This window comes from Watersipora subatra, chromosome 2 (assembly GCF_963576615.1).
Source record: "Watersipora subatra chromosome 2, tzWatSuba1.1, whole genome shotgun sequence".
Classification (NCBI taxonomy): domain Eukaryota; kingdom Metazoa; phylum Bryozoa; class Gymnolaemata; order Cheilostomatida; family Watersiporidae; genus Watersipora; species Watersipora subatra.
This window is the reverse complement of record NC_088709.1, coordinates 4,791,154-4,804,841: the sequence shown is the minus strand read 5'-3', so window position 1 is coordinate 4,804,841 and position 13,688 is coordinate 4,791,154. Positions and strand designations below refer to the sequence as shown.

General features: G+C 35.9%; 1 protein-coding gene across 4 annotated transcripts in view; it reads right to left on the bottom strand.

The window, feature by feature from the left end:
• Positions 1 to 3,100, bottom strand: part of LOC137387123 (nuclear receptor coactivator 7-like) — a 38,209-nt gene extending 35,109 nt beyond the window's left edge. For all 4 annotated transcript variants that reach the window (XR_010977868.1, XR_010977867.1, XM_068073432.1 and 1 more), the window contains exons 1-2: positions 2,952 to 3,100; positions 571 to 659 (exon numbers count right to left, since the gene is read on the bottom strand). Coding sequence is in view for 2 of the 4 variants with exons in the window: in XM_068073432.1 (XP_067929533.1) it covers positions 571 to 659; positions 2,952 to 3,072 (210 nt within the window). In the remaining 2 variants the exon portion in view is untranslated. The remainder of the gene's footprint in view (positions 1 to 570; positions 660 to 2,951) is intronic.
• Positions 3,101 to 13,688: the final 10,588 nt, after the last annotated feature.

Here is a 13,688-nt window from a genome sequence, read left to right as displayed (position 1 = left end):
GATGGGCCACGAATAACAATAATGTAAAATGATCTTGCAGGCCAGGTCTGATTACAAGGTGAGTTTGACACATGTGTGACATAGATGATCACTGAAGTATTGTGGGATTAACACAAATAACACAATCGGTCATTCTGACTGATGACATCCCACGTTTAAAACAGAGCCAACAGGTGTAGGGATAGGTGTTGTACTACTCAGCCGTCTCACTGATGACAAGGAAAGAAGCTGAAAGGAGTCTGCCTCTTTTCATTACAAAGAATTAATTTAAACTCAGACAAAGTAAACACTTCACTTTAATAACAACTACAGACCAGCTTTATTGCAAGTATGCATAATCATGGCAGCGATCATGGCAGCAACTCCCATGGCTCTAGTTCCACTCTGTCTATTCAGCTAGGACAGGAACTATAAGGGTACCTTGTGCACTCACTCAGTCTATACAGCTAGGACAGAAACTCTAAGGGTACCTTGTGCACTCACTCAGTCTATACAGCTAGGACAGAAACTCTAAGGGTACCTTGTGCACTCATTCAGTCTATACAGCTAGGACAGGAACTCTAAGGGTACCTTGTGCACTCTGGTGTTAAGTGGCTGCTTTTGACATCCTTTTTTCACAGCTGCCTTCCCATCATTTTCATCCACGGAGACACGTCTCTCTAAACAACAATAAACTTTCAGACATTTTAACTATGCATTGGTTTGGGACACGAGTTGATATGATGAGAGCCTCGCCTGATCACGGCCGTGCGATTTGAAATAATCACAGTAGCAAATAATAACATGGTCTACAGTGACTGTACACACATATGCTGTTGTAGCGTGCATGTTAATGTGCAGTATAGAGTACAGTGCAGTATAGTACAGTGAAGAAGAGTGCAGAACAGTACAGTGGAGTACAGTGTAGTGCAGTACAGTGTAGTGCAGTACAGAATAGTACAGTACAGTGTAGTGCAGTGCTGTACAGTGTAGTACAGTACAATGTAGTGCAGTACAGTGTAGTACAGTACAGTGTAGTGCAGTACAGCGCTGTACAGAGTAGTACAGTGTAGTGCAGTGCTGTACAGTGTAGCACAGTACAATGCAGTACAGTACAGTGTAGTACAGTACAGAGTAGTGCAGTACAGTACAGTGTAGTGCAGTGCTGTACAGTATAGTACAGTACTGTGTAGTGCAGTGCTGTACAACCTAGTACAGTACAGTGCAAAATTTGATGGTGAAACTTATGTCAAGAATAGTGTAATTATTCCAAAAAGAGAATTATAAATTGAATTAAATTCCTTTTTACTTGTATTAATAGATTTGTGCTAAGTTAATCATTTATTCCATTTCTACAACTCCTTTGTACTTTGTACAACTCCTTTGTACTACTTTGTACTCTGTGCAGTTTTGTACACTCTGCTATAAAGTTTACTAAGACTTTCACCGATACCATTGCTTACACTTATTACTCTTCTACTGATATAAACCTTTAATGTTTTGTGTCAAATTTAACAGTATGGCTTAGAGATAAACTTTGACAAAATTTTGGTAGATTTTATTAGAACGTACCGGTATTTTTTTATTATTCGCGATTGCTTTAGATGTTTGAGATAATCTGATTGCCAGGATGTTTCAAGATTAAAATCAACTACACTTGATAGCAGCTAAAATAATCAAATACTTTCTAATAAAATTTACTAAAATATTTTTTAAGTCGATCATTAATGTGGAATACAATTTTTGCAGTTACATTAAAAGGTGTACAGAGAGTTGTTTAATTTTTTATTCCACTTCTCTCATATGAGCAGACTAACAGGGGTGCGCTTGGCCAGGGTTGATCACACAGAGTTCTCAAATCTGTCTCACCAGCAAGCAGTCCACATCGGAATGTCTACATATCGTTGAAACTTCACCCAAATATACAAACATCTTATACAGCAACTGATGTTTGAAACAAGATGGCTAGGGCCTCTTTGGAATAAACTGGTAGTGAAACAATTGAGTGTGAATACCATTTCTAAATAACCAATGCAGGAGTCGACTATGCTTGTTACGCATGGCTGATGCATGATAGATGCATGACTGACGATATCTGACACAGTGCACTACGCTACAGCCATCCGTAATAGTACAATGGCTGATGGTATGTAGATGCACCCGCTATAAGAAGTTGACTGGCAAATGCTCTTCTTGTATTCAAAGAACAAGCAAACCTTCCAAAGTCAAGAAGGGTCATAAAGTTAATGTTTATCACATCTGGTCACGCCGGAGCTCTACTAATACAGTGAACCGGAGCTCTACTAATACAGTGAACCGTAATGTTCTAGACATACACCGTGTTTTGAATGGTGAAACACATAGCATGTGTTTTCAACTCTAAATAACAGAAACAGCAAAATTCAAAGCATTTGACATCATTTCACTGCGCTAAATTTCATCATTTCACTCTGCTAAATTCACACGAAGGCATTCGTTGCGAGAAAGTGGGCCTACTTTAATAAGTTTTATTTTGAGGGAGACATCGTCTATTTTGGAAAGATCTATCGTGCAAATCCGAATCACTGGCACGATAGGGTTCGAATTCGTCAGCAGCAGGCAACTCCGAACTCATTCAAAGCATGGAAACACATTGACCCTTGACCAGAACGTGAATGCATCTCTGACCAACTGATAGAGCCCGTCTGCCTTCACCGAACATCTGCTTTTACGCCCTGCTAGATGAATATTAATGCTAATCTCCTGAAGATATAATAATCCCCTTCCCCACTCGCTCCTCTGCATAAACTCAGTGTTACAAGTGGTAATGCTGGAACAGCTGTACTATTGCTCATGTAGCAGAGGATGCTTCACTAGCTCTAGATACAGCTAATCACAATTTGACTAATAGTTGTGTTTCTTAAAGGCAAGCTGAGAAATGCAAGTATCATGGTGTAACATGGCTGTGTATGGCTCAGCAAAGGTGGGCCTACCTGGTAGAGACGGTTGTCTTGTTGGCATCTGCAGCCCGGATAAAGCAAGAAAATCTAGAGAAAACTGTTGATTCTTTTCCAGAACACTCGGCAGCAACATGGCAGCTTCGTGGCTCAACATCTCAGAGGATCTCGAGCAGTCACTGAGCTTGAGTTGATGCCACCTCCACGTTGTGAGAGTAATAGAATTTAGTCGGCATTGGTGTTGCCTTCTATACAGCCTGTTCACGTGTGGAGTCTAGCGCCTTGTTTTGATTGGTTAGTTTTGTTGATCGAGGAAAGCACCCGTTCCTATCAACTGAGGCAATCATAATTGACCAGGGCAGGCTTCAAGCGCTGAAATGTAGGCAAGGCGAGAGCTTCCATAAATAAACAGCTATTGCATCTTCGGGTCATTGCTTAGCCGTTGGAAAGATGCATACCAATACTAACATCATCATTGTATCCGGCAGCAACAGCAGTAGGTAATAAACATTTACATAGAATGATTGCTGTCATTTAACACAGCATTATTGATGTTTGAGAAAGTGTGATTAAAAGTTTAGATGGTCAAGGTATTCGGCTACAAAACAGCTAACGCTGACCTTACTTGCTATTGTCTAATTATTGTATTTGCAAGTAGCACACACGTAAACCGCCGAATCTGTACATACTATACTCACACAAAAACAATGCTATCTCCTTGACTAGGTACAAAAAATTGAATAGGGGTGTTACTAAAGGGATCATATTTTATGAAAATTTATTTTAAAAGGAGTGTTGATAATGCACTCACGTAGGCTGAGTGATACATTACAATCTACAATCAACTATTGATTCCGCTACAAACATCTCAACAATAGAGCTAACCTCGACTGTGAACAATATATTGCAGCAGACAATTGAATGCGAGCGTCGCTGCCTTACATCAAATTGTGACACTTTTACGTAGACCTATACTAACCCTCACAGATTCAAATACTCCTCAAACACGTTGGTTATGTTCTACAACTGTTAGTATGCTTCCTACAGGTATCGATTAGCCTCAGAACCATGTGTCAGTATGAGTGTGTCTAGCTGTCTATAAGTCCTAAAATACTCTACAGTAAATAACACATAACATGGAATACACTCATGGCAAGGGTATTGTTGACTTTAGTATCAGCGTGAAGTTGGGATTATGGTAAAATTAGGTTTTTGGCTAGTTTCTATTTGCTGAAGCTTGTGAAAAACAAATTTTCCGACACTCAGATTCTGATACAATTTTATGATGTAAAAATAATATAAATTTTAGTAGTTTCTAATACCGACCATAGTTAGTAACTAGTAAGGTTTTGAAGGGTTGTTAAAGTTTAAACAGGAAGAACATGCCAACTAACAACGGCGCATACAAGACTTCAACAGAATGCATCTGTTTATCTGAGTTACAGCAGACTCTAGTGCTCTATTTTTAGCACAGAAAGGAATAGATGGATGTCATTATAGGAATGTAATGATATCTAAGCAAAGATACAATGGCTCAATGAATAGTGTACAAAATTATGATCAGTACATGTATATGGATGGTTTGAGTCCCACAAGGATCATTGTGGGTGTTAGGAAGGGCGTCTAACCATAATTGCTCCTGTGCCAAATCTCATGAGTAAACAGTGACCATTATAAATACTATACCACGAGGAAGACCAATTGTCGTGGCCTAGTAGGTGAGCCGAAAAAAATTTACTATCATAAATAATCAATGAATTTAAAAGGCTAGCAAGTTGACGCAATACTTCATTGGAATCACGAACCTTTCATATGACTCCACACAATGTTGGTTCATGTTGGAAAAGTATCTCAAAATTAAATTAGTAAACCAACGCAAAAATTGATGACCTGAAATTGCAGCGTAAACTGAACAATTTAACGTATTATAAACTGATTTTGGAGACGAGCCATGATACACAGAGGATACAGAATATGGCTTTTAGGTAGAAATGTGTTTCTAATGTGTATCCTTTGATACAAATCTGAGGGTGTGAATGCTTGTGAGTATATCTTACGACTGAAGCTAACAGAGATAAAATTAACTACATGTATATAGGGCTAAAATTTAAACTTGAGTGTCTGGCTCTGCAGTTTGTGTTTTTGAATAAATATTTGAATACAGAGGAAAATGTAAACATCTTGGGTCAGCCATCGGTCTCTGAGTAAATGACAGCCAAATGGATTAATTCCATCAACTTCTTTGAGCTAGTGAACCAGAGGAAAGGTTAAGACTTAATTGCATGACCCTCTTAGCAAACAGCAAGTTATTTGAAGAGCCATTGCACTCTCAGTAACAAAAGAAGAAATACATATAATTGACCTATTATTAATCTATCCTTTGACAGGTCCTTTCACAGCGTAACAACAGGAAGGTTAGCGCGAGTACGGCTCAACAAAAGGTCAAGGTGAGAAGCTGGGTACAATAATTATTCCTGATTATTCAACATACGCAGCTGCTTGTATGATAACAGTAAAGAGGTGACATTCATACATCATATGGCTATGTAAATACGGAGATAAATATATCACTTTAGCTGTTGGATTTGTAATGCATGAATAAAGTCTCTGTCATCTCTTCATTCTAAACAGCTTAAGGAAGGAAGACATCCAAACAAATCTGAACCACAGGCTGCCATTTAAGTGAAAAACGCAGTTGGCTAGCACCCGGCTAAAAGGTTTTACTAACTCACATCTCCACTATAAAAGTAAACAGAACTGGACATAAACACAGCTACTAAACTAAATGATATGATATTAACAGCTAATGTTAATATTATGAATTTAATCTCACATGAACATATTCTCACAGGTTGCATGAACTTCATCTATGCAGACCTACCAAATTCTATTGGAATTCTGACACCAATACATATACCATATGTCTAAACAAGTCGCAGGTGTTAGAATAATGCTAGAAGCAAATCGAACTTGTGAATTACTGCAGGTACCATACAAATGCTAAAGTTATATATGTCAATGAATGTAGGTTTCAACTTCTGCTATAAACATGTGTGGTTATCCTGCTTTACTAAACAAGCAAACTATAAGAAAAAAAGGTGATGTGGCAATTCACTTTTTACCCTGACCGACATTTTAACATTATTTATGTAATGTCTATTTGCAAAACCTTACTAGAAAAAAAGAATAATGGTCACTGAGAATTGAACTCATGAACTTCCTAACATTTACATAAAGCATCTCAATTTTAGTGATAACAGAGCTTTAATAGATTGAGCCTATGAACATGGCTACGCTAACACATTATGGAGTTGTCCTCTCTAAACAACAAATGGACAACTACAAAAAGTTAGGACTATCCTGACAATCCTTCTAATAGAACAAATCAAGGTTCACTACAGAGTTTGAGGGTAATCAGATCTTGCAAGATCATACTAAATATTAATTAGTTATATTTATAACTAATAATTAGTTAGAGAGGTTATTATTATTAGTTATAATAGGTTATACCATTATAACTAATAATAGTTAATAGGTTATAATATTATAACCTATTATAACTAATTATAATAGCTAATAGGTGATACTATTATAACCTATTAACTATTATAATTAGTTATAATAGGTTATAATACTATAACCTATTAACTATTATAATTAGTTATAATAGGTTATTTATTTATAACGTTTAAAAGAGACACGATTCCCAACTTCTCTTAAGTCAGCATTCAATTTGGGAAATTTTGTGAAAAGTACATAAGCGAGAGCGAATATTCATTTTTAGCGTTATATTCTGTTTTACTATACACCTTTATTCAGCATACATATATAAATACAAGTATCTATATTTAATTCGTCAGCTATGGAATCTGAGATCGATACAAACGTTACAAGACGAAGGAAAAATGATTTCCTCTTCAACAAAGTTGAAGGTCATAAATAAATAGGAAGAAGATGCTTGTATTGTTAATATTGCCAAGGAATATGGTCGCAACCAATCAACAAATGCAATTATTATTAAAATCAAGAACTCCATTAAAGCAAGCACAAGGAGGAACTTACGACTGACAACCTGAAGGAGTTGGAAGCCATGCACAGATCAGCATTCAGGAGGAGCAACCATTTAGTGGTGGCGAGGAAGTAAAAGAGACAAAAAACCTACATAGGCAGAAAAAATTCAAGTGTTTAATTTACTGATGTGGACTGGTACATGAAAACAATACTGTACAATGCATGTATAATGTATATCATTATTTATCTTCTTTGTGTGGCTTGTTTTTCATGTTTTATTCATTTCATTTTATGTTTAATTTTGTTTTAATTATTTCATTTTGATTCTATGTTTTACTTCCATGTTTAACCATGTCTTTGCAGGCCTGTTTTCTACTATGTAAATACAAACCATCGTATGTATGTAACTCATATATAACTAGCTATTCAAGACAGATGACGCATCCACATTACTTTCTAGAACTTGCTAAAGCCCTGTCCTCTTGGGTATAAATCCGTACAAACTTCTGTATGTATGGTTATATTGACTCTTGTGCACATTTCATACAAGACAACCTACTGTACCTTTTCTGGATCTTTGTACAAGCGTTAGCTAGCTAGCAATTTTCTGTATTGTAGTGGCATTCACAATGCACCAGCAAGCATTATCCTCAATAATTGATCAAGTAGGCTATCTTCTACATTGCACCAAGTAAGTTTGCTTTGTTAGAGCACCCTCTGCACCAGCAGGAAAGCTGTGTCTTCCTGGCTATTTTTGCTTTTCAGGACCCAAAAGTTGTAAACTTTCTTTTAAAACCAGTAGAAAAATTGGACAGGATTAGACAACTTCTTTTAGCCTGCTAAAGAAATTCCATTTCATAACGCATTAAATTTATTTTTAAGTGTACAGTAACATAATTAGCATTGATAGGTCTTTGCCTCCTCTCTGCTCCACTCGCTACATGTACCAGCTCAAGTCACGTTACTTCACAAAGCTATGTACGTGCTGTATAGTAAATGAAATTTCATTTTTCTTTTCGATAGCCATTAAATGGTCAAGTGTGCGATAGGCCGCTTTCGATAACTGCATCACTAGGCCTTTCTTGTTAAATTACATTGAAAAAGGTTTTAACCAGACACACTAAGTGTTATATTGAAACAAAAAGACAGAAGCTGATAAAGAATAAAATAATGAAAAATACATACTACTAGAAATTCTACTGTCATACAGCCCACGACCAAAGAGATGGCCAGAGACATTGGCAAAAAAATAAAGGGTACTGATGGTTGAGAAATGCAATATTAGCAATCAAATGGCTCTGCAGTGCAATAGGATAACTGCAATGGTAGCTGTAATGTACTGGGTGTGGGTGTTATTATATACAACAATAAGCAATAATGAATGGAAAAGATGTTTATATTTTCCCCCTGCAATAGGAGAAATGCAATATTGGCCAATATTAGAAGTAAAATGCACTGATATTCTTAGAATAATCAATTTTATTAATATAGTAATAATAGAAAACCAATACACAATTTTGTTTACATTTCAAAACGTCATAGGTAGCAATATCGAGAAGTAGTGGTATTTATATAGGTTTTTAGAAAAATTATTTAAAAAGTGTTTGGTCATGACAAACAACAACAATGAAAGGAAAATATTACACGTTTATATCTCTCCCTTGCAATAGGAGAAATGCAATGTTGGCCAATATTATAAGTAAAATGCACTGATATTATTAAAATAACCAATATTGTTAATATAGTAATACAGCAATAATAGAAAACCTATGAGCGTTAATGCGTCTCGAAGATTTCTGCAAACTGCAGCAAAATAAAAGCTGTTATAAAAGTGTTATAAAGCTGTAGGCCTAATTTACTGTAATGTATGTAAACTGTGTACTATACACAGTTTGAAAGTTGGTTGCGTTGAATGTAGAAAGGTTTTGATAAGCGATCTTTAACAGAAAGCCAGTAGGAGCATTCACGCGTATAAAACTGCAGCAAAATAAAAAAAATGTTATCGTCATAAACGGGCGTTGTAGTTCGGCCCTAGCTGGTACGTAAGTTGTAAAGAATTTCGGCTAACGTTTTAAATAATGAAACCTTCGGTGATTGGACAAAAAACATAGGCTGATAAACGGTGTACCATAATTTCGTACCTGTAAATCGGTCTACGCCTCAAACGGTCTACGTTTATTACAAAAACCTTCGAATAAATTCGATTACAAGTAAACAGCACCATAGACTGGTGAAATGAACACGGTTTTCTCGTGAAATACGCACTACTAAATAGTTCTACAATCGGTCGCACGGCTTTATTGGCGTTTCAATTTTCGGTCTTAATTTTTATTAAACCGAGCTTTTCAAACTTTTTGTGGGAATTTTCGTTCAAATAAATCTGTCTATTTGTGTATAATCCGATCAGATGGGTAAGTTTAAAGATAATACCGACGGTTTACAAAGACTTGGTAACATATTTAAATAGGTTTAAATGTGTTTTGTATCGTTATTATACTTTAACGACTTTACATTCCGATGCTTAAATTTCTTGATGAAATTTCTAGCCAAGGGTTCGTCTCATTGTTGATGAATAATTTTCGCAAGTTGTGTGCACATGCATTTATCATAAAAACTTGCACACATCGCTCCGCTCGTTTGCTCGTGGGAAAACTTAAGTTTAAGTGTGAGTTCAGTTTATATAATACGCAATTCTCGAAGTTAAGAACTCCTTACCGTACGTACTGCATTTAGTACACATATTATAAGCTTGCATTTTATTGCAGATCATAAAAATTGAAATACACTAAATACAATACAGTTACTGTAGGTAACTATAATTACTAAAGTTAACATACTATTTCGTTACTAATTTTCAATATATACATATTTTATAAAATTTTGACGATTTCTACAAGGGGAGGTTTGCATTGTATAATTACAATGGTCTCTATACCCCTCCATACGAATTTTTCACCATACGATGCCAAACCTGGAACGGATCAACATCGTATCCTGAGGGAACCCTGTACTGCTTTTGCTAAAAATTTATTGCCATGCTCAGCATTGCGTAAACTAATGAAAAATTACCTAAAATTAATGGGAAAAACCATGTGAATTCTTGCTTATAAACAGTGAGATTGTGTAGAGTAATTTTAACAGCATTCAATAAACTAACTAGACATACCAGTAACTACAAACAAGTTTTGCAAGATGACGCTATCAAAAAAAGGTTTTATTGCACAGAGTAAATTATTCACCATTTTATCTAGACACTGAGGCTTAAATGAATGAGACACCTCTGAAATTAAAAATAAAGATTTTGATGGTTATTGATATTAAAGGTTGACTTGCAACAAAATTCACATTACTGTTATTTGATATGAAAAAATTCACTGTGTCTTACTCTGTTGTGTTGTAGGTGCAAAATATGTGGAAAGGTGATTACAAGCTCTTAAAAGCTCAAAAACGAACAGAAAATTGCAGCCACACGAGACCGCCGTAGTTTGGATTCCCTTTCCAAAACGGCTCAAATGTGATGTAGTTGTGAGAGATGGTTTCTGTTTACACTTTCATGCAACCTTATTCGTCGAAATATTTTCACAAATATACTTCACGCATTCAATAAAACTATGTCTATTGTTCTTACGCGTCTGTTTTATCGTCATTGTAATGCTGTCACTTTTAGCACTTATATCTTATAACTTGCCGTAAAAAATCGTTAAACATTTTAACCTTAGCCCGAAGGAGTACATATCATTGTCTGATAATCGTGACGAGCCTGTTGGTCACCTGTGATAATCGAAAAGTGCTGCAAAAATTATTTGCGAAGTATTGGGTCACATGATCACATTACGACTTGACGATTGAATAATGCCGAAAGAAAACTGTACAGTAGCGAGCATCTATATTTGATACGGAGTCTTCAGTAAAACCCGAAGTGTTTGTCATAAACTAGTACTACGATAAGTTTTATATTGAGCTTTTTATTGGCCTTTCAATTCACGTGAGAACATAGGTGACAAGACGGAAACCAAATTACATGGTTACATCATCGAAATAAAGATATTCCAATCTACAGCGGCTTTTCGTTTTTGAGCTTTTAAGAGCTTGTAATCACATTTCCACATATTTGGCACTTACAACACAACAGAGTAAGACATGGTGAATTTTTTGATACCAAATAACTGTAATGTGAATTTTGTTGCAAGCCAACCTTTAACGATATCCAAACATTCCCCTCTCATTATTTAGTTCTACCAATTGACTGTTGTGATAGATATACATGTAACACTCATTTAATAATATGGGCTCTCTCTAAAATACATGGTAAGCACACAGAGATATAAAAACACAAAACTTGGTTATCGTGCCACACACCTCCGCTGAACAGTTTTCTTATGTAGTTTCATTTGTTTATTATTTGTATTACTAGACCCTTGGAAATGTGTTAACATATATATATAAATATTTTAATCTTTTTACCCTTCTTTAATCTTCTTAATGTTATTATTGCTATCTTGCCTTTTAAAAATTTGTCTCAACATGCGCTTAAGTTGACTCTGCTTCTCATTACATTACCTCCTCTTTAGTTATATCTGTATTTATCTTACAAATACAACTCTGTTTATGTGAGGCCAAAACAAATGGTGAAAAGACGAATCCAAATGCATGTGCAGGTATTATTTTCTTGTGCTCCAAAAGAAACTCAATGCTGTCAGCAGAACATCGTATTAAAAGCTCCAATTTTTATTCTTGTTTGAATGGAATGTTGCTGCCATTTCTAAATTTAACAAAATTGATCAGCGATTTAGTGCTAAATATAAACTCCAAAACAGTTTTGTACTTGTTTTGTCAGCAAGAAAACAATTCCGTTGATAGTCAAAATCTGCGAATAATTAGTTGTTAGCTTTTTAAAAAGAGAGAATAACTTCTACCTGAAATTAAATACTTGTTGCCAGTCGTAGTCAGTTGAGTTTCAAACTCGTTTATAAAAGTCGCTGGATTGGCGTTGCACCCATTTATGAGAATCGCGTGGGGTCTGAGTTGCACCCATTGAATTGCAAATACATGGCCGTTCTTTACAAAATTACTTCAGCGTGTCACAATTTCTTCAGAACTCAGCATAGTGTCATTATCTCAAGTCTCTCTTGCCATTTCCTACCATGAAATCACTTCCAACAACTTCTAATACTCATGACATTGAAAGTGATTATTCTGATTTAGGCATTGCGGTATGTATATGATTTGCAGTGCAGGTACAGTTACATGTATATGATTTGCAGTGCAGGTACAGTTACATGTACTGTAGAATACATAAAGTTAACCTGCTGTACGCATGTGAAGGTTTTATATTCTATTGTTAGCTGGATTCACAGATTAATTCCTTTGTGTATGTGTTCCTCCGCAAAAATGCACAAAAAGACAGCTTCCGTGAAATATGACTTCGTGAATAATATTGTCCTGTATGGTAACATTTGGTCATTTATGCAGAAAACGGCGAACGTATATTTAATGCTTCTCAAGTTTTACTTAAACAGTATTCTACAGAAACTATAGTGTTTGCCAACTCTCTGTCATCATCAGCTTCTACTTTGAACAGAGAGTGTGAGCAATTTATGGCCAATCAAAGTACGTAATCATTTACTGCATAAAACAGGGAGTCTGTTGTTTATAATCCATCTGCCAAGCAATCCAAGCAATTAATTTACGTGAAGTTAGAATGGAGTGACCAATGTCTGCATGATGAAACATTAGTAATGGTTGTGCGGAATCGATGAGGAGAGTAGCCCAGTTTTGTTCAGCTGCCTATTGTAGAATACCTTTTATTCAACATACAGCCATAGACAACTCCACTAACTCTCTAGATAGTTCTAGACAGCTTCACTCATGTAATATCAAGTCAAACAACTCAACTCATTTAATATGCAGTCATTGGCAACTTCAGAGACTTTTGGAACCTTTTCACTGGCTAAAGATGCACATGTAATTAAAAATGTGTGAGATAAAGTTGCATTGCGTTTTCTAGAAATTGGCTACACCACGGATGGATGAATGGAATAAATTTGCTCACACTCTGCTGGAAATGCAGTCTGAGTACACAGATATGAACATGTCTGGATCATCACCATTGAGATGACGGTCTGGCAACTGTATGGCAGGTCTGGCCACCATATGGCAGGAATCTTGAGCAGTCACTTGCACTATTGTAGGCCGCAGGGCTTGTATTTGGATGAGATAAACTGTATTGCATTTTATTTATACAAATAATTATATTTGTTGCTAGTGCTTTTATAGGCTATCTTATTAATTACCTACTATTCTGGCAGACCTTTGCCTTTGTATGATCACCTCGTTTAGTTCATTTCATGGTTTACTTTTGTCTATCACACAAATAAATAGCTTGTATAACTAATCATTATTGTATCACGCTCTCACGCCAATGACCAATTGATCAGCCTCCCTCACTCGCCGTTTTTTAGGATAGGCCCAATAAAAACTACATTTTTATGTACATAGTATATAAGCGATGCAAAGATGCCTGCTGAGAAAGTTATATTAGGATGTAGAGATTATATGATTTGAATGTTTAGTTACAAACTACACAAGTAAAAGGCCTCTCGGGACTATCTGTTCGATTGTTATCATATTTTTCAGAAGGTTGAAATAAACTGACAGTCAGAAAAAGAGCTAATAACGCACTAAGTGCACCGGCACAAAACTGCAGCTTTGCACGCGTTGAATGTCTCTAGGTGTTGACTGTCTCTAGGTGTTGACTGTCTC